Source organism: Corvus moneduloides, chromosome 21, assembly GCF_009650955.1.
Source record: "Corvus moneduloides isolate bCorMon1 chromosome 21, bCorMon1.pri, whole genome shotgun sequence".
NCBI classification, from domain to species: domain Eukaryota; kingdom Metazoa; phylum Chordata; class Aves; order Passeriformes; family Corvidae; genus Corvus; species Corvus moneduloides.
In genome coordinates, this window is record NC_045496.1 from 1,149,818 (window position 1) to 1,173,910 (window position 24,093).

At 44.2% G+C, this 24,093-nt stretch overlaps 1 protein-coding gene across 2 annotated transcripts in view; it reads right to left on the reverse strand.

Annotated features, from left to right (window-relative positions):
* Positions 1-23,848, reverse strand: part of NEK6 (NIMA related kinase 6) — a 47,146-nt gene extending 23,298 nt beyond the window's left edge. Inside the window, exons 1-2 of one of the 2 annotated variants that reach the window (XM_032130428.1) lie at positions 23,739-23,848; positions 6,913-7,037 (exon numbers count right to left, since the gene is read on the reverse strand). In XM_032130428.1, the coding sequence (XP_031986319.1) occupies positions 6,913-7,005 (93 nt within the window). In that variant the 5' untranslated portion in view covers positions 7,006-7,037; positions 23,739-23,848. The remainder of the gene's footprint in view (positions 1-6,912; positions 7,038-23,738) is intronic. The other variant, XM_032130429.1, reaches the window with a different exon arrangement.
* Between the last annotated feature and the right edge of the window lie 245 nt (positions 23,849-24,093).

Below are 24,093 nucleotides of genomic sequence, written 5' to 3' on the forward strand. Positions count from 1 at the left end.
AAACAATGTTTAAAAAAGAAATTATGAAAATTAATTACTCAAAGTTACCACACATGCCAAGTAGAACATTTTCAAGTTTCAGCATCTTGAGCCATTTCAGAGTATGCATCAAATACCACAGAAAAAGAAGTTCCCAGTAGAGGCTGCGGGTGGGGAAGGGCTTCCAGGGATGAGCCATCACCTACAGCCCAACCCGGAGCAGCCACGCCCAGCACAAGGGGCCCGGGAGGGCTGCATGTTTGAAGGAAAGACTATTGCTACCACTGTTGCTTCCTAATGCAGCAGGAGAGGGCCGGAATTGAGACTTAAAATGCAGGAAAAGCTTTCAGTCCAGCATTAGGACCTGCAGCTATTTCTGAAGGCAAGTCCCACAGAAAGAGGAAGGTAATTTCTCCAAGTGCTTCCTTCAAGCAGCTCAGGGCATGGTTCCCTTTAAGAACTCCTCAGTCTCCCCTACACTCTGGAATAAGTCACCAGCTATTAACTGCAATCAAAGTTTGGGTCAGCTCTCAGTGCTTGTGCTGTGCTTGGAATTATGCTGCATTCACAGAGATTAAAAAAAAACAAACCAAAACTGAAGTCCAAAGATTCATTTCTCCAAGTCTGGCAGTGTACACTATGCAATAAACTGGGAGCATCCTTTCAGTGATGAGGGAACAGGTATCCTACAGGTTATCAGATAAAGGGCAGAAGGCTAAAATTGCTTTGCTTTTTTGTTTACATAAGTCCTCCTCTAAATTACTAAATTATCACCAGAGTAAGGCAACACAGGATGAAAGCAGACAAGCAAATATTCCAATTAATCAGCCCCTGCAGCCTTCTCAGTTTAAACTGGTTGCAACCTCTCCTTGCAGGGAATCTGATAAACAGAACCACTCCTCAATACCTGTCACAGTGGATACTCAGCTCATTCCAGGCAGCGTAACAAACATCAGCTCCCCTGCACTGTTGGCATGGCAGAGCCAGCAGAGTCCGCACACAGGGATTTTGTCCCATTTTCCCGGTTCCCACCAGGAACATCTCCACTTCCCAACTGTTTTACACATGAGCTGCTAAGCGAGTTCCTTGACCTGTACAGACAAACCACTTTCCCCAGACAAAACAAAGGTGTCAGCACATAAACCTACAAAGCACTTTTTCCTAACTTAAAAATAGAAAGGAATCACAGCATTTCCTTTACCATGTCCATGTGCCTCCTGAGCTGTTCTTGAGCAGTAAGAAAGTCTGAGCAAAAGCTTTTTTAACTTGTAGTTACCATTCACAGTAGAAGCAGCACTTCTTAGAACATTTCACGAGGCAACTACTACAAAACTTTATTTTTCAGAAAGAAATCCACACTGAAATCAAGGAGTTTCCACTTGCCCTTCTTAAATTGTTGTGTGTGTTTACACCAAGAGTGCTTAAGTGTAAAACAATGTTTCAAGCATGTGCCAAGAAATACCTACCAACTTCTGAACTTGAAAACATAAATAAACATTAGGCAAGTGAGAGGAATGTGTCCCAGCCCCTTTGCCACGGGGAGCCCGAGAGCTGCTGGTGCTGGGGGTGATGCTGCCCATGCCTGGACACCTCTGCTGATGTGTTCTGGCACCACCAGGACTGCAGCTGCACATTTACATATGCAATGACCTAGATTTGCATGGGCTATCACAACCTATCAGACCTAATTAAAGTAACAGAGCTTTCAGAGAGGGCAGGAGATGTTTGATTACGGAACAAACCAGGAATCATCCTCAGGTGAGGCCAAACTGTACCAGAAAGCTCCCTATTGATCACAGGCTACTTTCCCTTATGTTCAAACTTAACCTTCTCTTGCTGTACTTGAAGGTAAGCAGGAAGCTCTGCTAAGTACTGCTAGCACACAGAACACCTAGGAAATATCTGCCTTCTCAGAATAACCCCCTCTAGTCTGACCTTATACACATTTCACTTATTTCATGACTTTTGACATGGGGGGCTCCACTGTTTTCAAGTCCTTCCACAATTAACCACCACAATTTTTCAGAAAGCTGGCAAAGAACCAACCCCTATTCATTCAAACAACCCATGATCTTTACTTCTGCAAACCTCAGAGTTTTCATCTACAGGTATAAATTGTAATTGTAATAAGATATAATTGTAATAAGAGACCACCATCGTCTTCAAACTTGTCCATTAAAAATACGCTTTCTCATTTCTAGGACGGATTCAGGCTCAGGTTTGCATAACTGCAGTAAAATTAAGCCCCTGCCTCTACAGATCAGGTGTCAAGGCCAACAATGGAGCTTAAATTTAAAAAAACCAAACAAACAACTAAATAAAAAGAAGAAAAAATTAAATAAAAAGAAGAAAAACAACCAAGCAAAAAGAACCCTAACCACTAGGCACTATGAAAATCGGGCTGTTTGCACATTTCTGTTCCCAGGGCAGCTGTAGGAAGGGCACAGTCTGGGAAGAACTTGTTTTGAGACAAAGGCTCTTCTCTTCATCCACACAAGGAAGTGTCATTCTTTTCCTACTCCATGGGGAAAAAAAAAGTCTAAGATTGAAGTCAAGTAATTCCTCATGCAAATAAAAAGGCCATTCATTTTTAAGAAGAAATGCAGAGATTATTCCAAGAACAAGCTCTTCTGGACATCTCCTCTGGCATACATGTGCTCTGTGAGATGGAACCACTGGTGGCAGAGCACAAATTCCAAAGCTGGCAAAAGCAGGCAATGGCAGCCCTTGTCACAGAACTTCAGGGGGAAGTTCACCAGGGCTTTTAGCCTCAAATTTTGAAGTGTTACAAAAGATCTTCTGCAAAACAGATTTGGTAAGGTTTCATAACACTAAAAAAACCCCAGTGAAATAAAAGCTTCAGTTATCTTCAGATATTCAGAACAGATTCAGGAAAGGGCAAGGATTCCTGGGAGTCTCCACATCCCAGATTATAAAGGAACCCAAACACGGGGAAGGCAGAATTAGGGAAGTTCCTTGCTACAGACTTGCTCCTTGGATGCAGTTTGTACTTAACAACCCCCCATTCTGGGGGCTGTCACCTGTACAACTGGATATTCCATAGCTCCCTCCAAATCCTGCTCTTAGGACATGCAGGCAGGACACCTACACACCCTGAACACATTTTTTGTATTTTATTTTTGTTCATGAGTAGTTGTCCAGAATTTGTTTGGGATAGGGAAGAAGAAGAAAAAACTGTTCTGACTTTCAATGTCCAGAACAATTAGTGTTTGGCCAATAAATGTACCTCTTTGTAATTACTTAAGATCCAGAGAAAACCTGAACAGCCCCAAGAGAACTGTGGGGGCAGGTCTGCCTGCAGCCTCTAAGCCCTTCTTCTGGGCCAAGGAGCACCCTAAGAGTGAGAACAAAAATATCATAAATACAACCCCACTGCAGAGCCAGGCCTGTCCCTCTGCTCCCCCAGAGGCACAGGAAATCCAAGGCTGAATGGGCTGAGAAAGGGAAATGTTCACTGCTAATTGCACAATATAGAAACCCAGAGTGCTAATGTTAATTAATAATAAAGTCAGTTGTTTTACTGCTGATTGGCATGTGGAAAACAGGCACCAGCCAGCTCTGCACAAAGGGCTACAGGCATTTAGAGTATTTGTAATCAACCTAAAAACTGTTAAGATTGGTTAACCAACAGTTAAAAAGTCAGACAGTACAATCTTCAGATGTCAATAAAAGCATCTTTCCTGTAGAGCCATGAAATGAAATATTCTTTAGAAGAGTAAAAACATACTCGCCCAATTAATTTTCTGAAATCTCATTAAAAAATTTAGCCAGACTAAGTCATACACTTCTGACCTGAATTTTAATTATCTTTACACTGGATATAAGGTTTTTCTGATATTTGCAATGCATCATTAATTTTAAAGGAATGGTTTCCTTGCTTCTAAAGTGCATACTTCATCTGAGTGACATTTACTGTAACTAATTTCACCTTTAAAAGACATCTGCAGTAGTGATGGGGGATCTCCAGCCCCTCCAGTAGAACATGCACACACATTATAAGCAATGATTTACTATCAGCATCAGTATTTCAAACCCTTTTAGTATGTCCAAAATTATACACCTGCCTGCATTCAATAACGCCTACCTGAAAAGAATTTTGCATACTTTGAGGCTGAAATTCCAGTGTGAATTTATGGGAACACATTAGAACAGATTGATTAAAGAAAGAACTTCTAAGCTCGCAAGAGATGAGGAAACTTCTAAAATATGGATAATCCTTCAAACAGGTAGCCAAGTAATTATTGAAGAATACATCAGGTTTTTCAATTTGAGCTTCAAAATGAGACTACACAGTCATCATAAAATATCCTTCACTCAACCTGTTACCTGGAATTTAAAGTTTACTGAAGAATTGGCTTGAGTTTCAAAGTTTCGGCATCCCTGTCAGCACAAATGGGATCTATCCTGATATCCAGATATTCTGTACCTATCTAGACATTTGTACTATAACATGACAAGGAAAGAGAGAAATACCTTGGAAATAGTAGGACAAGGTGATATTCACAAAGAAATTAAAATTACCATAGAAATAATCTCTTAGCAGCTCTGCTAAGATGTGAGTATATAAAAGAGTTGTTTAAAAGTGAGTTATTGTGTTTATTTAGTATGAAAACTAAGTGAAAAATTACAACTCTATATTTTTATATCACTGATTTACTCCTAAATAATTTTTATTGCTTACTGCTATAAACACTAAGTAATCTAGAGACTTAAATAATTAACACCTTCACTCTGGAACATTACTAGAAAATGCTCTCCCTCTTGCTGATGAACTTCCTTGGTGTATCTCTGGGCAGGTAAGAGAACCAAAAGCCAAAACTGTGATTTTATTAGACTTTTTCTTTTATTATTATTTGTATTACAGATAACTTCTAAATATCCAGCATTATTCAAAGGTTTCATCTTATTAACTAAACTACAGCAGTTAAAGATGGAAAGAAAAGCCTGACACACTTCCTCATATTCTGTACTGATGAGTTATAAAGCAGAAAAAAACACCTCTGTCAGAACTGAAAAAAAAAGAAGCTGTAGAAAGCAGCATAATTACAGGAAAAGCTCTGGGGAAGGAACACGTTGTTGCTCTGGTCTTTTGGGGGCTGGCACAGTAGTTTGGAATGAAAGGGATGGAAGGAAGGGAAGGCCATTCCATACCAAGCCCCCTCCTCATCCAAGACTCTCCGAACTCATGTTCTGGCTTTTTCTGCTGAAGTTTTTATCTCTGCCATTAACAACACTTCTCGTAAGACCAGCTTCCCAAACCTCCCTCCCTTCCACAAACTATTACACAGCATGTCTGCATTACTCAGATTTTCAGAAGAAAGAAAGGATGCAATTTCAGATTCTTCCAGGTAAAAAGTACCAGAGATTTGAAAAATTATATATAAATATATTCCTGAAAGATGGAAAATCAGAAATATGTCATCAGCAACCCTATCATGCCACCAATGTAAGGCCTCTAAACACAACCTTTTCTTACATGCATTTTTTCCAGTTCCCTGGTAGACTGTATGTTTTTGTTATTCAGGTCTTTTTATGTTATTTTGACAGCAAAACCAAAGGAAGTCTTCCTGCAATTCTAATTCCAAATTAGATCATTCTCAGAACGGTTTAATAGAGCCCTCCATTAACAGAACTTGGGTATTACCAGAGTTGAGGGGAGGTTTCACTGAACAATGACCATACAGCAAAATGAGCCCACTCAGCATCAGCATCACAGCAGAACACTGATTATTAGCTACTAATTACACTTAACTATGTCATTACAAATTCTAACATGTGCTCCAAGATGCCATGAATGTATCTGCTGCACAGGAACACTTCCTAATCTTGTTCATGAAATAATTACAGGGGCACTATCCTGCCAAATGAGGCAGTAATTAACCCTAATTGCTCAAAATGCAACTGGCTAATTCTAGGAGATTAATCAAGGGGATTCAATTATTATTAAATGACTTAATATGACAAATTGCTGCATTAGGAGAGGGGGCTTTGCTCCACACCATGGTACTTTCCCAGCAGTGCATTCACTGTGTGCAGGAAACTCCCCCCTTAGCAGAGCCTGTGCTGGGCACTGGCAGAGCTCTCCCAAGGACCACTTCTTGCTCAGGGACCCTGGATCACCTCTGGACTGTACAGTGGGAACGACAAATGATCACCCCCAGCCCCTCCCTACGGTCACATCACACCACAGTTACAATCCTCTTCTTTCTGACAGCTTCCCAAGATGCTTTTGGTTTATTCCTTAAAATAACATAGGGGCAAAACTGAATTGCTCTGATCAACAGACAAACAGGCTGAAAAGGCAAGCAGCCAGAATTCACAAAATCCAAGTTTCATGATTACACAGACTGTGGGTTAATCCTGGTTTTAGCTGCCTTCTGCAGAAAGGCAGGAAGAGAGAGGAGCTGCTACAGTGAAACTTTATTATAGTATGGACAAAATACATTGCAGGATGGATTCCAGAGACTCACAGGGAGCCTACAGTTCCACGCAGAATGAGTTTTTTCTTTTATTTAGTAATTACTTCTCCAGCACTTATTATGAAACTATAAAAGGAGATAAAATACATTTATTCACTTACACAATCATCTATTTTACTTTGGCCTTTTCTTCAAAGAATCAAAGACAAGAGAATGCCAACACAGTATGTTTTCATAAGATGATTTAAAAACACTTGTTTTAAGCAAAATTCAAACTATTTCCTTTTTCTCTTATTACAATCAAAAAACTTGGTTCAGGAAACTCTGGCTGGTTGGCAGAATCCCAAACTGGATATTCCCTAAAACTGCTGTAACTGCACTAAAAACAAAAGAAGGGGGGCGAAGGCAGCTAAATGCTAAGAAATCAAGAGACCTTTATAGAATGAAGGTAAGAAAAGACAGAGGCAGACAGATCAGAGACACCTGCACTTACCTGAGGATCATGCTGGAATTCCTGCCCTGGCAGCTTGCACAGAGGGTTGTTCTGGTCCCCTAGATGATGAGGATGGTTGTGCTGCCCTTCCATGGTATCATACCAAACTCTGTCTCTCGCTTCTGCTGGAGGCAAAAGAAAGGGAGAGGTTGGTCTCTCACTGCCCAGCCAGCGTGGGAAGAGAGGAACTCTGGGCTGTGCCAACAAGTGGCTGCAGCAGCCAGCGGGAGGCCGAGTCCTGCCCTTCCCCTGGGCTGACTCACACAGCTCAGACACAACCCCAGGCTCTGACAGAGCAGAGCTGCTGCTGAAAGCAACAGGCCAGAGCCACCCTCTTCCAGAGGGTACCCAACAAAACCACCAGGATCACAGCTACTGCTGGTATTGTTTCACAGTAAATAAAGGAGCAGAAAACGGGTTTATTCGGTCAGTGGTTTGTTATCTACTAAAGACACTGCTTTTGTCACCTGTAACAGTAGCTACTGCCACTTCCCCAAGGACTGAAGGTCCCCAGTCACTTAGGGGACATGCAAAAAGGTCAGCACATCTCCATTTGTAAAACAAAAATTAAAAAGTCCCTCCAGACTGTTGCTGCTTTCTTTGGTCAAAGACAACAAAAATTCACCCACAGTCTTTCTTTCCTACCCCCAAATTACAAGCTTTCATTGGCAAGACACAGGAAGCAGGAGCTACAAACCATATTGGATTCAATGAGGCTGAAGTGTTATAGGAACAACAGAGAAACAAACTCCATGCATGAATTCCTTTGCTGAAGCTCCAGGCTGGCCCAACACAGCGATCGGAAATGAAAGTCTGCTCCCCTTCAAAAATGGTACCAGAACATGCAGGAGTTGTAAAGAGCTGCCCATCAGGGAGCTGAGACATTCCAGTGCTGGAACAACACTGTGATCCCAGATTAACTAATTCTCCTCTGGCACAGGGCTGCACACACACTTCAGGAACACCTGAAATGTGTGGCCAACAGTGACAGGGCAGCTGTGGGCTTCAGGCTGAACAGCTCTCAGACACCTCCTCTGCCTGCAGAGGCAGAAGAGACTGAACATACCCAGATTTTCCAGCCCTTCTAGGAAACAAAACCCATACTTGAGCTATTTGTGTTCAAGCCTGACTTGCAGACAAACTCTGGTAGTTCTGTCAGCTGCTCAGGGAACCAGGAGTGGATCACAGCACTCCCTGCTCCACGCCAGCTCTGGGGCCGAGCAAAGTTAGGCCCCAAAATACAGTCACAGCATTTACAGAACACCCACAATAAATACACTCATGTCCCTTCCCCACAAAGGGCCATACACAGGTTGTGGTTATCCCTTACCCACACCCTCTGTCATTCTGAGTTGTACCATTCCTGTCCTTGGCACTGACTGAAGCCTAATGGTGACAAGGGAAGATTTAGTGGCCAACACAAGCATTTGCAGAAACTTATTTCAAGAGTTTTGGCAAGTATTCACTCAGTGAAAGAACACAACCTGACCTCATTAGTGTATTAATAGTGCATGCCTGGTACTTGGGCAATGACTAAGTCTTAATTTAAAATACAAAGGTATTTTAAATATTTGTGGGAGTGGGGGAGAAAATATGATGCAGAAGAATTTCTGCAGCAAGTAGTGCTCAATTCTTTTAACAGTTGTCTGTGAAATAGGCCTTTAGCTCTGGCAGATCCTTCCCAACACCAGCTACCACAACACAGGTGGAAAGCAGAGACAGGCTCTTCTTGTGTCTCAAGCAAATGAGCTTTCACTCTAACAAACGGTCACTAGACAAAAGAGCTGCAGTTCCTGCTACGTTAAACAGGTGAACACACGGGTTGCTCTCAACAAAAATAGTTTTTCAAAGTCAGTACCATGAAACTCCAGTGGAAGAAGGTATGTTAGTATGAAGAAGTTTGATTTCAAGATTTTTTTAGTCTCAAGCATCTATAGGTTTATAAGCAACCAGGTGAAAATACTTAGATAAAACTACGTCTCTTAATAGCGACATTAAAGTGCCCTATGAAATTCCTACCTTATGCTACACTGCTGGAACTATCCTAATTATTTTATTATTCAAGATTTGGAGAAAGGCTGTTTACTTGCAGGGAGAGCAACATGTTCTCTCTCTTCCAAGTCCACATGCACAGAGCAAACGCTGGTTCCAACACCTGGCTGCTCAGCCCTGAGCTCCACAGGAACCCAGACATCCCACATTCCCAGCCCCAACACGGAGACACATCTGGGCAGTGCCACGTGAAGTGTCCACAGTCTAACACTGATCAAACTGTGCATCCACTGTGTCCTGCCTTCAGAAGGTCTAATGCTCAAAGAAAGGGAAGGGATTCACTTCTGAACATGGGAACCTGAACCATCTGATCACGCCCCAGTCTGGGCACTCCCAATGGAACTGTCACTCTCTGGCCATAAGGAAACTCAAGGAGCAAATCCCTTGCTGTGAGGGACCATCAGAGGCAGGCAGTTCAGAGCCCAGGAGAGCCCACCTGCCACAAGCAGGGACAGGCCAGGGGCAGGATCTGCACTCAGGCACTGCTTGCTTGAAGAGCTACAGCTGGAAGCAGAGGAAGGAGAAAGAACAAAATAGCAGCTTTGAAAAGAGATCCAGCAGAGCTCACATGACAGCACCGAGCCCGCTGACACCTCGGGACAGCATGTCCTGCCCCAGGCTGTCAGCTTGGCTATTCCGGGCTCTTGGCACTGGACAGGGAGAGGGAAGGGGAATCCCCAGGAAGGGGCTTCACAGAGGATCTTCAAATAGCAGCCAGCAACATGAAGGCACTGCACTGCATCAGAAAAGGTACAAGGTACACTCTTAACACTGGCACGTTTTTACTTGACATTGTCTTAGCTCTGCACTTTTCCTTCTCAAGTGACAGGCTTTTATTCCTGCTTCCAAATTTCCTACATAGTTCTGCAGTATCACACATTTTCACACTGAGTCTTGACTATGACTGTAAATCAAAACATCTTTAAATTGCATGAAGCATCACATATCTTTCCAGAAAGTGAATAAAAGAATAGGATGATCATTACCATCACGGGAAATGCGACCACAACCCACGTGGAATGAGCTGCTCCTTCTCCCAAACTACTGTCACCCTTTCTGCTGTACAGTTATTACTCCATGCAGCAGCACTCACAGGTAACCTGGGGTTTTTCCAAATACAGGGGAAAAAAAACCCTCTTGTGCAGTCAGCTCCCCTGCCACAACCCCAGCTGCAATTCCTCTCTGGGTACCTGAGTGTACTTACACCTCATCTCTGACACCTAATCAGTAGAGAGCAGAACACAAAACCCCATCGAACCCGTAGTACCTTGCAGGAACCTGACAGGTGGAATTCTCAGGGCAGAACAGCCCAGGGCACTTGGTAGCAAAGGCCAGGATCATTAGTTACTAGACACTCATTAAGGAGCAGAACCTCATCAGCATCCTGGCATTCAGTCCCAGCCGCCCTGGTGCCCCGGGTGCTCCTCGGTGAAGCAGCTGTGACCAGTCTGATCGGGTATCACCATGTGTCTTGGGATGCCTCCAACTCAACTGCAGGCCAAATTATTTGCTCCCAGATGTATAATCAACATGACAGGACCGTGCACCTCTCAAGCAGGCAGCAAAGCAGCAGCTTGTGCGCAGTGTTACAGCCGTTTTCTGTACCAGCACTTTTCACCTTCCTGCAAGACACACCAGCTGCTCCGTGTGCCCAGCGCTCAGCCCTGCTGCTGCCCACCACACACACATATATACACACACAGATATATGTAACTGAGTGTTAAAGCATGGATATGTAACATATATAAATCTGCTTTCCCACTCAGTTACTGTATGCCTCTCATATCCTCTCGCTACACAGGGACTTGTGGGGGGAGCCAAGCAGCTCTGTTGGGGTACCTTGCGTAAAACAAACCAAAACAAAATGGCAAGTCTTGCGTAGTTCCAGAAATCCACAAGCTGACGAAAACCAATCAAGTACATGACTTAACCTACTGCACAAATGTCCATCTTTTACCGCACACGGGGAGTTGTCGGGGACTGAAATGCAGCAGTGCACACCCAGCAGGCTCCCGGCCGGCTGCGATATCCGCAGGGATGCGCTGCCCTGGGAGCCCGGCTGCTGCTCCCCTCAGAGCCCCTGTGCTGCTCGCTGCAGGATCCCCAAAGACTGGGGCAATGCAAACTGTTTTACAGAATAAACACAACCACATCAGCACCACTTTCTCCCTCTCTACCGCCCAATAATATTCTTCCTCTTCCTTGCTCATAAAATACATCTGCCAGGATACTCTATGAGATTACCTATATATTTAAATGATGATCTGGGCTTATGATTACATTATCGCTGTGGTTCAGGGTACGTGCTCTGGAGAAGGCAGCCCAGTCCTAGGAGAGTATTATTTTCGAGTGACTTTTATTGTCCATTACCTTACACCACTTCTGTCACAGCTATGATGTCTGGTAGGAATAGTTCACAACAGAAATATCTTTGTCGTTAGTATTCTCATTGCAATTTAGTCAGATCAACCTTTAAATCTCATCCATCATACTGAAGAGCTTTGGCAAAGCAAGCACAGTAATATATGCTTCCATGCAAAACCTAATTACAGGCTAGGTTAAAAAGCCTACCCTGTTCCTTCTGCAGTGCAAGGTGACAGGAAATCCTGAGCATCCCTTGGTTTCTCACTCTCCCTTTTTGCTGGTGAAGTGCGTAACCCATTCATTACAGCAGACTGATTCTGTCTGGCACATGACAAACTTACTTGAACCTAACAATTAAACTTCTGACAGCATTTCCAAAAGCAGAGAGTATTTACTGTAAATGCCTGACAATTTTTTTCCTCTCTGCTCATCTCTCTCAACAGTCACCTTATGATGACTGGAAATTACCATAAGCAAATAGCAGTCTAACATCCAAAAAACCCCTCATGTTAATGTGAAATACACACCTGCCAACACTGAAAAAAATATGAATATGAATGTTAAAGGAAACAACATGAGGAGCGGCACTGAAATGCTTGAGGAGAGAACACTGCAAGAGCACAGTTAGAGAATGTGATTCAGTAAAAAACTGCCCAGCAAGAGCTGCCTGTGGAGAGTGATGGTCATGGCATGGCCACCCCTGCCTTGTGAGAAAGTCTGGGGCCTCTCTCAACAACAACAGCTCTGCCTGCACTAAAGGAATTCAAGCAGAAACTGTTAAACTGAGTCCAATAAATTACAAGGAAACAGTTTCTGAATTTCAGGCTTAGCATCATGATGAAACTGCATCTATAGATTCACACATACAAACATTACAGCGTGAGTTACCCACAATTTATCCTGAAAAGGATTTATCCTGAAAAGGATGACGGTCTTCGTAAGGAAATGACCACCGAAGAGTGGTGGTTTAGTCACACCTCACATTTCAGAGGGTTGGAATTGACCTGAGAGCAGGTGCAGATGGGCATCTGTTAAGACTGTGCAAACCAGATTTTCAACAGCCAGTCAGGGATGGGCTTCTCAAAGACCCCAAATCCACTAACTGAGAATGTTTTAGTGAAATGGCTGAAGAGCCCTGGAGCTTTTTCATACCGTGTCAACAACTGATACTCATTAAACGAATGCTCTGACAGACACCAGAATTCACTGTTCCATACCTAGAAGCAAAATGACATTAAGTCAACTATTTAAAGCTATTCAGAGTCATCTCGCTGTGGATGTCAATAAAACAAATGCTTCCTGCCAATAATTAACTGTATGAAATATCCCACTCTGTTTCAAATCACCACCTACACCCAGCTGAGGTCCATATTCCCATTCTAAGCAAGGAAGATTATAACTTCAAATAGTCTGCCTTCTAGTTTGGGGAAAAATCCAGTACAATGGCTTGAAAATAGCAAGGCCTGGCACAGAATGCTCGACTGGATCACTGTGTCTGAGGATGCCACTTGAGCTAATACAATAGTTTTGAGAGAACATTTCAAGTGCCCATCTCTCACTAGGTAGGCAGGTAGTTTACTTCTAATTTTAGTTTTAAGTTTTAAAAGTTTTAAAGAGTTAGGGGTTTAGAAAAGTTTTAAATAATTAAAGGTTGGGTTTTGTTTGGTTTTCTTCTGTGTTGTAGTACCAGCTCCCTAGTACTTGGTCCTAAACCAAAAGGCATAATTGTTTTAAGTCTTCTGGATACATTTCAGATACTCTGCAGATCCATCTATTCCAAGGGATGGCTTCACAGGGCTCCTATTAAACAGCTCCAGGATCAGTGCCAAGAATACTTGGTTTATATTTTAAGGTAAATGTTCCTTTTCACCGGCCTAACTGGACTACTCCTACCCCTTCTTTCACTGCATTGAATTTCCTAGTGCTACACCACATGTAAATATTTATGCATGATGTTTGTGTAGGATGTAAACATCAAATACATACTCACATCCAAAACTGAGGATGGACAGCAGTCAGCAGCATTTAAAGGGACAAGACTTCCTTTGAAGAGAGGTGATAATGTGACCATGGTACAGCAACAGCAAGTTGCATTCTTCCCCAACCAGTTTTCACTGAGGTGTGTTTCAGATAAAGTAAGAAGCCAACCTTAATTTATATTCTCGCAGTTGCAATTTTGAGCCATCCAGAAAATTCACGGTATTCATTTTTTATCACCTTTGAACCATTAGAGCCAGATCTCTCAGATCTCTGTTTTGACACGAAACACATGTCAAAAATAAACACATACCAAACCCACCCGGAATTTCACTGTATTGCTTACCAAGCATGCAACAACATGTTCACCTTTTAATTTATAATGCAATAAAGCTTTCAAACACAAAGCCAAATTATTTAAGAACACTTCTGTTATCCTTCTCAGAATTCATTCATTTCTGATGAAGGAAAGATTAAATATAGGCTGGGAATATATTCATAACGTAAGTGTTCACAGAAACTGCCAGACATTTTCACATCACTAAATGCTAACTGAAATAAGTCCCATCCCATGGAACCATGGAACACACACTGTCTGTACCAGCACTGCCACCGCCGTTCCAGGCTGGCTCCTGGCACAGGAGGGAACAATCTCACTGCACCCCCAGCCACGTGACAATGACAGCTGAAATATAGCTCCACTCACCAGCAACATCTCAAGGACCTTGTCAAAATGAAGAACCAAAACTCAAGCACTTGGGCAGATGGATTGTTCCAAGGCTACGGTGAAACCCCTCAATCTAAACCAACCCCTGAAATAAGTTTCTACTGGACACAACAAAGAATCCAAACTACTTCCACAGCTGGTTCCAATCAGACACCTTTAGTAACCATCCATCCCACATGGGAGCACAAGTGAACAGACCATCCTAAGCTAGTAAGACAAAACCAGCAGTAAGATCCAAAGTACAAAAAAAAATCTGAATCAGCTCTGCTGCTACAGCCCCAAACCCTGAATGTGGGATCTGTTCAGCCCAGCCCGTCCTCAGAAAGTTTAACAAACATACAAGTTCAAATCTTAACAAAGTTTTCTATAAATCTTTATGTACATATGTGATTGGGAACACCACCACTTAGCACTTATAAGTATCTTTTAATTAGAACACTTCCAAGCAGTCAAGAAGCATTAAGCAAACCTCACAGAAATACTTCTGAAATATTGCTGTAATTTCTGAAATGTTTAAGAAAGGTAGATCAAAGTACGAGAGCAAGCCCATGTAAAATGGGCTCAAAATCCACAAAACCTGCTGTAACCAACTCTGCTCGTGCAGCTTCTCTCTACAGCCATGCTGCTGGCTATTAAAGACTTTAATATGTCTCAAATCCAGGGAAAAGGAATGGAGGAAAATACAGATATATGTTCCCCCAACTCTAAAACATCAGAACAACAGCTTGAAGTATTTATATTTCCCATAATCAGAAGGAAAAGGAAATGATGCTGAGAATTGTGCAGCCCAGCCAATCCAAAGATTCATGTGATTCAAATCCAAAAGCAACTTCAAAGCCGCCTCATAAAACTCTACCCAAAATGTGCAGGCAGCCAGATGTTGGCATCACAGGAAGAGCTTTCACAGCATCTGGATCCTGCAAGCAACAGCCAAACGGAAGCAGAAACTCTTCTCCATGTAAAAATATCTAACATTTTTCTACTTAAAAAAATAGCTATGGTAGAAATATTGTTTATATTTTTTCTGCCCCAAAATACGCCAAGTAAGACTGTATTATCAATATTGCTACTAAATGGAAGTCAGCTGCCCTGCACATTCCTGAGTATCTGGAACTAATGGCACAAATTTTCCAAAAATTAGTGCAGCTCTTTAGCTCATATCCCCACTTCTGCATCCCTGCATGTAGCACATCTCCATCTCCCTTCCTACATGGGCACAGCTGTCCTTGAAGAGTAAGATTCATCCACCAGTACCTTGCAGATCAAGGCCACAGGGTAAAACAAAGAATATCTGTTCTTTATAATGTCTGCAGAGCTACTTTTATTACTTATTTTGATGACAGACAGGGTTAATGAAGTTCTTGCAGAGAGCTCTCCCTTTCCTGGGCTAAATGCCCAAATTCTTTCAGGATTCACAAGACTTGTCTATTTAAATTGGGTCCAATTTTTTTTTCCCTACAGAAAGGCCTGCACAGAATGTTCTGAAGAGAAGCTGGGAATTAACCTTTCAAGAAAATTGTAACTAAATGTGCAAGCTCTGTATAAGAGACAAATCACATTTCACACTGTATTCTGCCCTCTGTAACAATTTTCTATTGCTCTAATAAGCTTCAGTGTTGAAGCAAAAACTCAGTAGTATCAGATTATTAAAAACCATGAGCTTACTCATGGAAACAACAGTCCTGCCCACCCTGCATTTCTTTCCCAACCTCCCTAATGCTGACACCTTATTAATACCTGTGAATAACACACTACTACTCATCAAAAGAAATATTTCAAGTCCAGCAAAATCCAGGTGCAGCTATCACTGACCAGGAAGTTGGAAGCCACGTGGCAAAGCAAGTGCAAAAGCAGAATGGTCTCTCTTCCTGTATTAGTGATGAAGCAGAAAAGCTAAAATAAGACATTACAGTCACTTCAAAGTGCAAACCAGGGGGACTAAAAGAAATCCCAGTAAGTCAGTCACAGAGTAAGTTACTGCATACCTTAATATACAAAGAACTAAGAGCAAACACAGGTAGAGAACCATCCCCAACAGTTTACTCTTGGATGGTAAAGTTCTTACATCTGACATAATGTTATAAATTGAGTAATTGACCCACAAGGAAATAAAGAGCTCAAGAGAGTTAAAAATTACCCTATAAATACCATAAAGATTAACAGGTTTGTAATACCCACCCAAGAAGCGCTTACTCTAAGTAGAATGATTATGAACAGACAGCAAGAATATTTACTCCATGGCCCTGAGTTCAGTGTATACAGACTCCACAAAAGGCAGCACTGGTTCTTAATACAGTGACAGCTGAGAGTCACTCCCTAGGTTTCCCATCTGATTAAAGGGTGGCACACAGACACCCAGTTGTGACTTACTTACTTCCTTGAAATACAGTCATGTATTTTTAAAACCTTTTAAAGGTTTCTTGGGGGGTTTTGTTCCAGTTTAATTATTTTGAGACTCTCGGTTTTTCACAACTCTGACAGAAGAGCTAATAAAACACCAGCAGCACAAAGAATGAAGCAGAATCTCCATGAAAGAGGAAGAAGTTTTTTTGTTCATGTTTGATATCTATGTACCCTGAGACTCTACTCTTAAGGGAAAGAAACCATCTCCTCACTGTAATGACACAGATTTGCCCCAAGAACAAGAGCCCACCGCAAACCCTCCAAGAGAGGCTTGACATTCAGAGTGCTCCTATGTAGGAAACAAAATGTTCCAACAAGGAGAAAATCCACACCTTTTCAGGATGGCAACAACAAGTGTCCACAAGGTTAAGAACAGGACAAGACACTTCAACTGAAATTCCTGAAAGGATCGTATTGAACGTACTTTGAAGCTGTCATCTATCCTGTAGGTCAGCATTCCCCAATTATTGCACCATCTGCAGTGATTTTCCTCTCCAACTCCACAGTTTAAAAATCCCTAAGTTAAGAAAAAAGTTACTCTCCCAAGTCAAAGGGAACAGTTGGCTCTAAGAAAAGAAGAAAAATTGGAACTTACATTATCCTGGACCACTTGAGGCAGGAGACAGTGGCAGTGAGGGAAGTGAGCACTGCCGAGCAGGGGTGAAACACCTCGGGCTGTGCCACCCCTAGCACCCCAGCTCTCAGAGGCAGCAGTCCCAAATCCCCGGTTTTCCTGTCAGCATGGACTTAAAGCTCCAGTCCTTGCACACCATGAGTTTTTAACAGGCTGGTGGATACTTCCCATCTCATAGCAAGTGGGCTTCCCAAAGACCCAACAACTGAAGTAACTGGAGGTCAGCATCTGTCACTGAGCTCTGCAAAATGAAAGACTTGCACATCCTCCCCAGGGTGTGGAGCAACACCTGCTCTGTCAGCAGGCTGGACTGGGACCGGGTCACAGCCCTTATCAGTGCGGTTTTCAGTCCCTGCAATACCACCCACGTGGTGAGGAGATTGTGATTCATTTGGAGACAGCGCGCGGAGGAGCAGGATGGCGACAGCCTCCCCCAAAGGGACAGCACAACCAGTCGGGGGGAGTCCCACCACATCAAACACCAAAGGGTGTTTGCGCTGAAAGGTGGGAGGATGCACTGAAACAGGACACTGCAACCTCCCCAGGAAGGTCCCTCAAGTCTGCTGGCAGTGCTGCTCCGGCTGGTGGGGACACTTTGACAGCCACTCATTTTGGAAAGAGCTGTGCAATGCAAAATGTTATCGCCCTGATCAGAGAGGAATCTCTGCCCTTTTCTCCAACACTGCCATGCTCAGGTTTATCACCCTTGGTCACTCCAGCTCGGCTGGTTTGGAAGAGGTTTGAGTTCACACTCCCACTCGTCCTCCTGCCCCCACCAACACTGCATCAGGAGCACTCCCTTCCCGCTAAGAGGGCTCACATCCAAAAGGGGTTTCTGGAACAGCAGCAGCAGCATCTCCACACTTGGGAAAACAACATTTTAGCACCATTTCCAGCTGATGTTATACAAACAAACCATCCATCCACTGAATTCAGAAAAAAAGCCTGTTACACCTTAGATTGAGCTAAACCCACCCAGAGGTGCAGCCACATAAAGCTCTGGGGAGCTGAGGCGAGCAGAGACCACTGCACCACCCGACAGGGAAAGCTCAACAGCTTCACAGAGAGAACTGCTTCAAACTACAACCCAAACCAGTCAATACTTTGATAAAATAACAAAATTAATTGCCTTCCTAAAAAGCAAACACATTGATCTGTCCAGACTGGTGCCCAAGGTCTGTCGAAGGGCAGGGGATGGGCTGGCACCTACTTTGATTCATCATGTGAAGCACAATTCAAAGGTTGGAGTCCAGAACTGGAGACCAAAGTTACTCAAAACAAATAAGCACAAAATCTTTAAGAAGTGCCTAAGAACTGTAAAATGCCTGGAAATAGTCCAGAGGGGTTAAAAAAAGAAAGACAGCAAGGAAATCACCATAAAGGAGACAGCTGGATGCCAACAGCAGCAACAACTTTGTCATTTAAACAGAACGATCTTACCACCTTCTGCACTTTGTGATGACATGTTGTAACTATTTTAATGAGTTTATAATTGCCATGGTGAACTAGCACATAGAACAATAAAGCAGCACATCCAATTTATAATCCCAAACTTCATGCAGTTCGGTACAAAACATCCATTTCTGCCATTTTCACATCTCAGCAGAAAACACTCAAACTGCTCTTTTTCAGACTTAGTTACACCTGGTTTATTCTCTTACTCTATTATTACTCTATTAAAAATGTGGATTTGCTGACAGTTTCTAAACTACCTGATTTTCTTGGGTAAAATAGGCACAGGAAAGACAATACCACCTGATCTTACCAAAACACAGCAGACTACAGAAGTCATGAACTACCTGCAAGGCCTTTTTTGGTTTTTTTTTAAAGATGCAATAAATAATACATCTGACTGCTTAACAGGCATCTGTGAGGTTTCAAGAATGCTTTGGAGTACAAAATTCCCAGGGCCGCATTCACTTACACCACTTGGTTTCAAATAGATACGAGTCTGCTGTCGGTTCACTTAAATGTGTAACAGGAAACTCGAATTTGACTAAAAGGTTGTATTACATTACTATGGGGTTTATATGGAAACCTTTTTAGAAGGAAGAAGCTAGGGGTTTTTTTCCTCTCCCATCTGCGACAGACAGCTGTCCACTGCCTGGAATCTCTGATAACAGACACTTAAAGTAGCACCAAGCTGAAGTAAACAATTTAGAAATTTAATTTCTTTGATTGTACTGACACCATAAAGTTATTTGCAATTTATTGCATTGTGCCATGTTATAAGCCATGTCACAAGACTGAACACTGGAGGCTACATATACTGTTTTAACAGAATAAAAAATACAGCTTTTTCCTGAAATATTTCAAAATGTTAAAAAGCAATCCAAGAGACTTCTCATGTCTGGACAGCAGTGGTGCTCACAGCAAGTCCAGATGTTTAAATACTTAGCACAGGTTAGAACTTGAAGTAATCTTGATCCAAGGTGCATATAAAAAATAAGCCAAGATAGAAAAGACTTACCTACCTGTATAAAAAGATCTGACAGCTTCATAGGCTTCTGCATTTGAACCACTATTAAAAATAACTCCTTGTGCTTTTCTGTTTTTAAACAAAACTTCACTTACAGGCTCTAGAACTAACACTTGGTCACACACTCAGAACCTCAGTTCCCCCTGTCCTACATTTCAGCCAACTCAAGACAGCAGCTCCCAGTCTGGCTTTAGAAACACACACCTCCTCACCACCCCCAAAACCTGTGTCAGAGAAAAAATTTTGGAAGTATTTTATACAGCTTAATTTTCTATGTAAGTTAGACACACTGCAGCAATTCCAAAAAGCACTATGACTTTTAAGTCAGACCTAAATCTAGATTTTGCATGCAAATGTTTTGGCTTCTTGGTTTTTTTCTTTAAAAAGAAAAATACTGACTGGGCCAACATCACCTCATGGTTTGAACACTTTGAACTCTTCTTTCACCTCCTAGATACTACATTTTCCTCCATTTAACTTTAGAGACACAGCTCTCCAGTGAAACATGGAATTCACAAGTGGAAGAGACCCAGGGTCCACTCTGTTCCCAGGGCAGACATCCCAGTCCCTGAACACAGGCTTGGATCCCTCAGTGCACCCGTCCCACCATGGGAAAACGCAAGGACACAGCTCGGGAAAGCACCACCTGCCCTTCCAGCAGCCACAAAGAGTCAAGTGTTCAACTCTCTTACTTAATCAAACTCCTTTTGGCTCCTTGGTTTTACACCAATTCACTGTGAGCTGAGCCAGCCCACAGGATTGGGAATGCCAGCCTGGGCAAGCAGGGAACACCAGGGGAACCCTCTAGCTCAGTGGCACCAGCTGTGTGACGTGAGCTCAGCCACTCGGGACTGCCTGGTGCTGACACACCGAATCTTCCCCACTGTTACCATCAGCTTTAGATAAACTGCTCTTATCCCCCGGAGCACTCCCTGACCTGCCAGTGGAAAGCAGCAGGGCCCTTGCTGAGTACTGGCTTGTACTGAAAGCTTTACAAAGGAAGGGTGAGTACAATAAACACAGCTTAACAGCATTTGGTAACAGAAAGAACTACTTTAAAGGCCTCTGCCTTTAACAGGACAGTGTTCACTTTGCCCATTTTAGACAACCTTTAACTTCCACGTGATTTTGTACTGGGAAAGGCCACTCTGTCCAGTCCATGGAGTGGCACAGACACGTGTGAGCCTCCTCTGCCACCGTGCCTGTCTCCAGAGCCAGGAGCAGAGGAGGCCACCATTCTCTTGCTGCATTTTCAGCACCTTCAGTGACAAGTGGTATCAAGACCACCATAAACTATATTTCAGGGGTATGACTATTTTTGCTTTCAGTATTACAAGATTTTTTTCCTGCATCTTGTATTTGTACTGGATACAACAACACATATCACATAATTTCCTACAAACAACCCAGTCAGGCACCTGGAGAGGTGTACATTGGATTAGTCACCATCTGCCTATAAAAGGTAAAACAGACTGGTTAAGTGAGTTTACAAGACAAATGCAGGAGTGTGTGTCATGGGCAGAACGGCCATTCATGACTTCCCTAACCATAATTCTGTGCTCAAACCATACAAAGCATCATGACCACTCCTTGTCTACACAAGTGTTGAGCTGAAGTAAAACTCTGGAAGTTACAATTAGAAACAAGTTCGTTCAGTGGTGAAGATGAGCCCAACTTCCAAAATGAGGCTCAGTGTACTTAGTGTTCTCATTTCCTGGAGATCACCATGAACAACCTCGTTTGCAACAAGAACCTCTAAGAAAAGCACATTAGAATGACAAAAACTGAAGCACAACTTGGGCTATTAAATTCATTTTCCCTAGGGACCCATCTAGGCTTTCATTTAGGACAGAGCAAAAGTCCTACCAGCCCCAGATTTCCACTTTCGTAATTTCATTTTTGAAATCTTCTTTTAAGTACTTCCTCTGCTCCTCCAGCCACAGTCCATTTTCACACTTTAAATCCAAACTGAATACATTTGATTTCTCCCACCCATACCAGCTGCTGGCTGCTGCAGCCACAGAGGTTGGTCTGTACTGCCAGGTTGGTTGTTATTAGATATTTTTCATAGCCTTGAGGTCAAATATATTTCACACCACAGAAAGGAGGAAAAGATGCTAAAATACATCCACTAATTAATCTTTTACACATCTAGAAAGCTGCAGGTGTTCAGGAAGGGGACTTGTTGGTAACCACCTCCATTTTACAGCTAAGAGAGCAGAGGCAGAGCAGGAGAAAAACCCGTATGAGTATTTCTGGCTCCTACCCCGATTCAAACAAAAATACTCATTTTACTCCGAGTAAACAACAGCTCATTCAGTACACAAAAAACCTCTTTCAAGCCATTGCAAGAGGCCTTCAGAACAACAGGTAGGTGTGAATAAAGCCCAAAAACACGCTGCAGGAGAAGCCTCAGAATCTCTCACTATTTTCTCCAGTACAGCCTCGATAACTGCAAGAAATGAGAAAAAGCCAGTGTAGGCTCAATATTTTCAATATATATTTCAGTGTTATAGACTGACACAAAACTTTTCAGGCAGGATCACAGAGGGCAAGTACTGCAAAAAAACCTGTTTCCCAATATGGGCTTGGAGTCCGAGTTATTCATCTTCATCTGGTTTTCTCCCAACAAAATGAACAGTGAAGAATTTGAAAAGGTATATAAAAACTCACATTCCAATTATGCATCCATCCTCTCTCACAAAATACCTATTTGTCAAGAAACAGAATTCCAGAGGAAGGAGGGAAAAATGAAACAAGCAGAAACGTCTCATACATCACAGGTGTTAAGAAAGCAAAAGTTTGGTTCTGCTCTGACAATTCCTTTGGGGTGACAGCAGTCACTCACACTCCATCTAGAAATCTCACTTCCCACAGAAGATGCTCTTTTTCCATCATAATAAAAGTTTCTCACAGTTCCCATTTTTTAGGTCTCTAAGACTCAGAGCCGGAGGAAACAGGCAGCAACAGCCTTATCTAAAAGCAGTTCCTTCTTTTTTTCTGTTGTTGCTTAACAGAATATGACTGTCACAAAGAATGTCTACAGGAAAAAATTGACAGTGGAAAGAGTTTGACTCAATGTCAAGAGATGTCTCAAACGTAAAAGCTGTAGAAATGCTGCAGAAGTTAAACGGTTACTTACAGTGATTCACAAAAAATGAACTTTTAAAGGAGACACAGAACTGACAGCAAGACAGTCACAATGTGTCAGGAACTTGCATCACTGGACTTCTAATTGCTACAATATTTCCTATCAAACTACTTCTCCTGCAATAATGCCATAGGCAATCACCATAGGCAGAGATATTCCATGTGTGCGAACAGACAGACAAACAGATGGGCTCAGAAATCCACCGTTATTCTAAACAAGCATAAATCACACTTTGGAGGAAGGAACACGGTGGGGGGAAAAGATAGTATTTGATAGTTCATCTCTACCATGTGCTCTCTCCCAAGCCATGTGTAATCCTCCGGCACTGGGGTTACCGCGGAGTTCCGACCCTGGGAGAGAGCGCGGCAGAGCGCACCCCGGGAGCGGCTCCAGGACGGGGGGATTGCCAGCAATGGGTCTCAGGAGACCCCAGCACGAAGCAGCCGGGCAGGGTCTCGGGGCCTCCCGGACAACCCGGGATTCTCTCCGCCAACCCCGGCAGCTCCCGGAACCCCAGCGAGGAGCCAAACGAGCACATCCCGGGCTCTGGGGGGCAGCGGCGCACGGAGGGGCGCGGGGCCGGGAACGGCTCCTCCGGGCCGCGTGTGCTCGGAGCACAGCCACTAAAATGGGAAAAAAAACCAAAAACCAAACCTCCCCAAACCCTCCCGAGCGACATCAAAATGCGCAAACACTCGTGTTTGTATCACAGCCACAACTTTGTTCAAGTCGCAAGGCCGCCGCTCGGCCCGTCCGGCGGCAGCGGGGCTGACCCGCCCGGTGCTGGGGACGTCCCCGGCCGCTTCCCGCTCCCGCCCGGGCACGTGAGGGCCCTGCGGCCCGGACCCCCGGCTCCCGCACGGCCCCCGGCGGCCCCGCCAGCGAGGCCCCTCGATCCCGCCCGCCGCCCCTCGCTCGGTCCCGCGGCCCGGCCGGGGCTGCCCGGAGGCGCCGCGCGACGCCGGGGCCCGCGGCGGGCGGGCACACCCCCGGCCCGGCCCGGCCCGGCCCGGCGGAGCGCGGGGCCCCGTGTGCTCACCTGCGGCACGGCGGAGGCGCGGCGGTGCCGGCGCGGGGGCCGCGGGAGCCCCGCAGGACCGAGCGAGCGGCGCCGCGTCCCGCACGGAACTTCGCCGCGCGCGCACCCGCCCCGCGCTCCCGCGCACGCGCCGCCGCTCGGGCGCGCGCGCCGCCGCTGCCACGCAGGCCGGGCGGGGGCCGCGCGCGGGGGGCGGCGCGTGCGCGCTCGGCGCCACCTGCGGCCCCGCACCTGGAGCGGCCCCGGGGGCTCCGGCACCGCCCGCCGCACCGCCCGGGCCCGCCGTGCCCCCCGCCCCGCTACGGCGCCCTGCCCCGTGGCTGCCCCCGCCCCGGCTCCCCGGGCCTCATCCGCT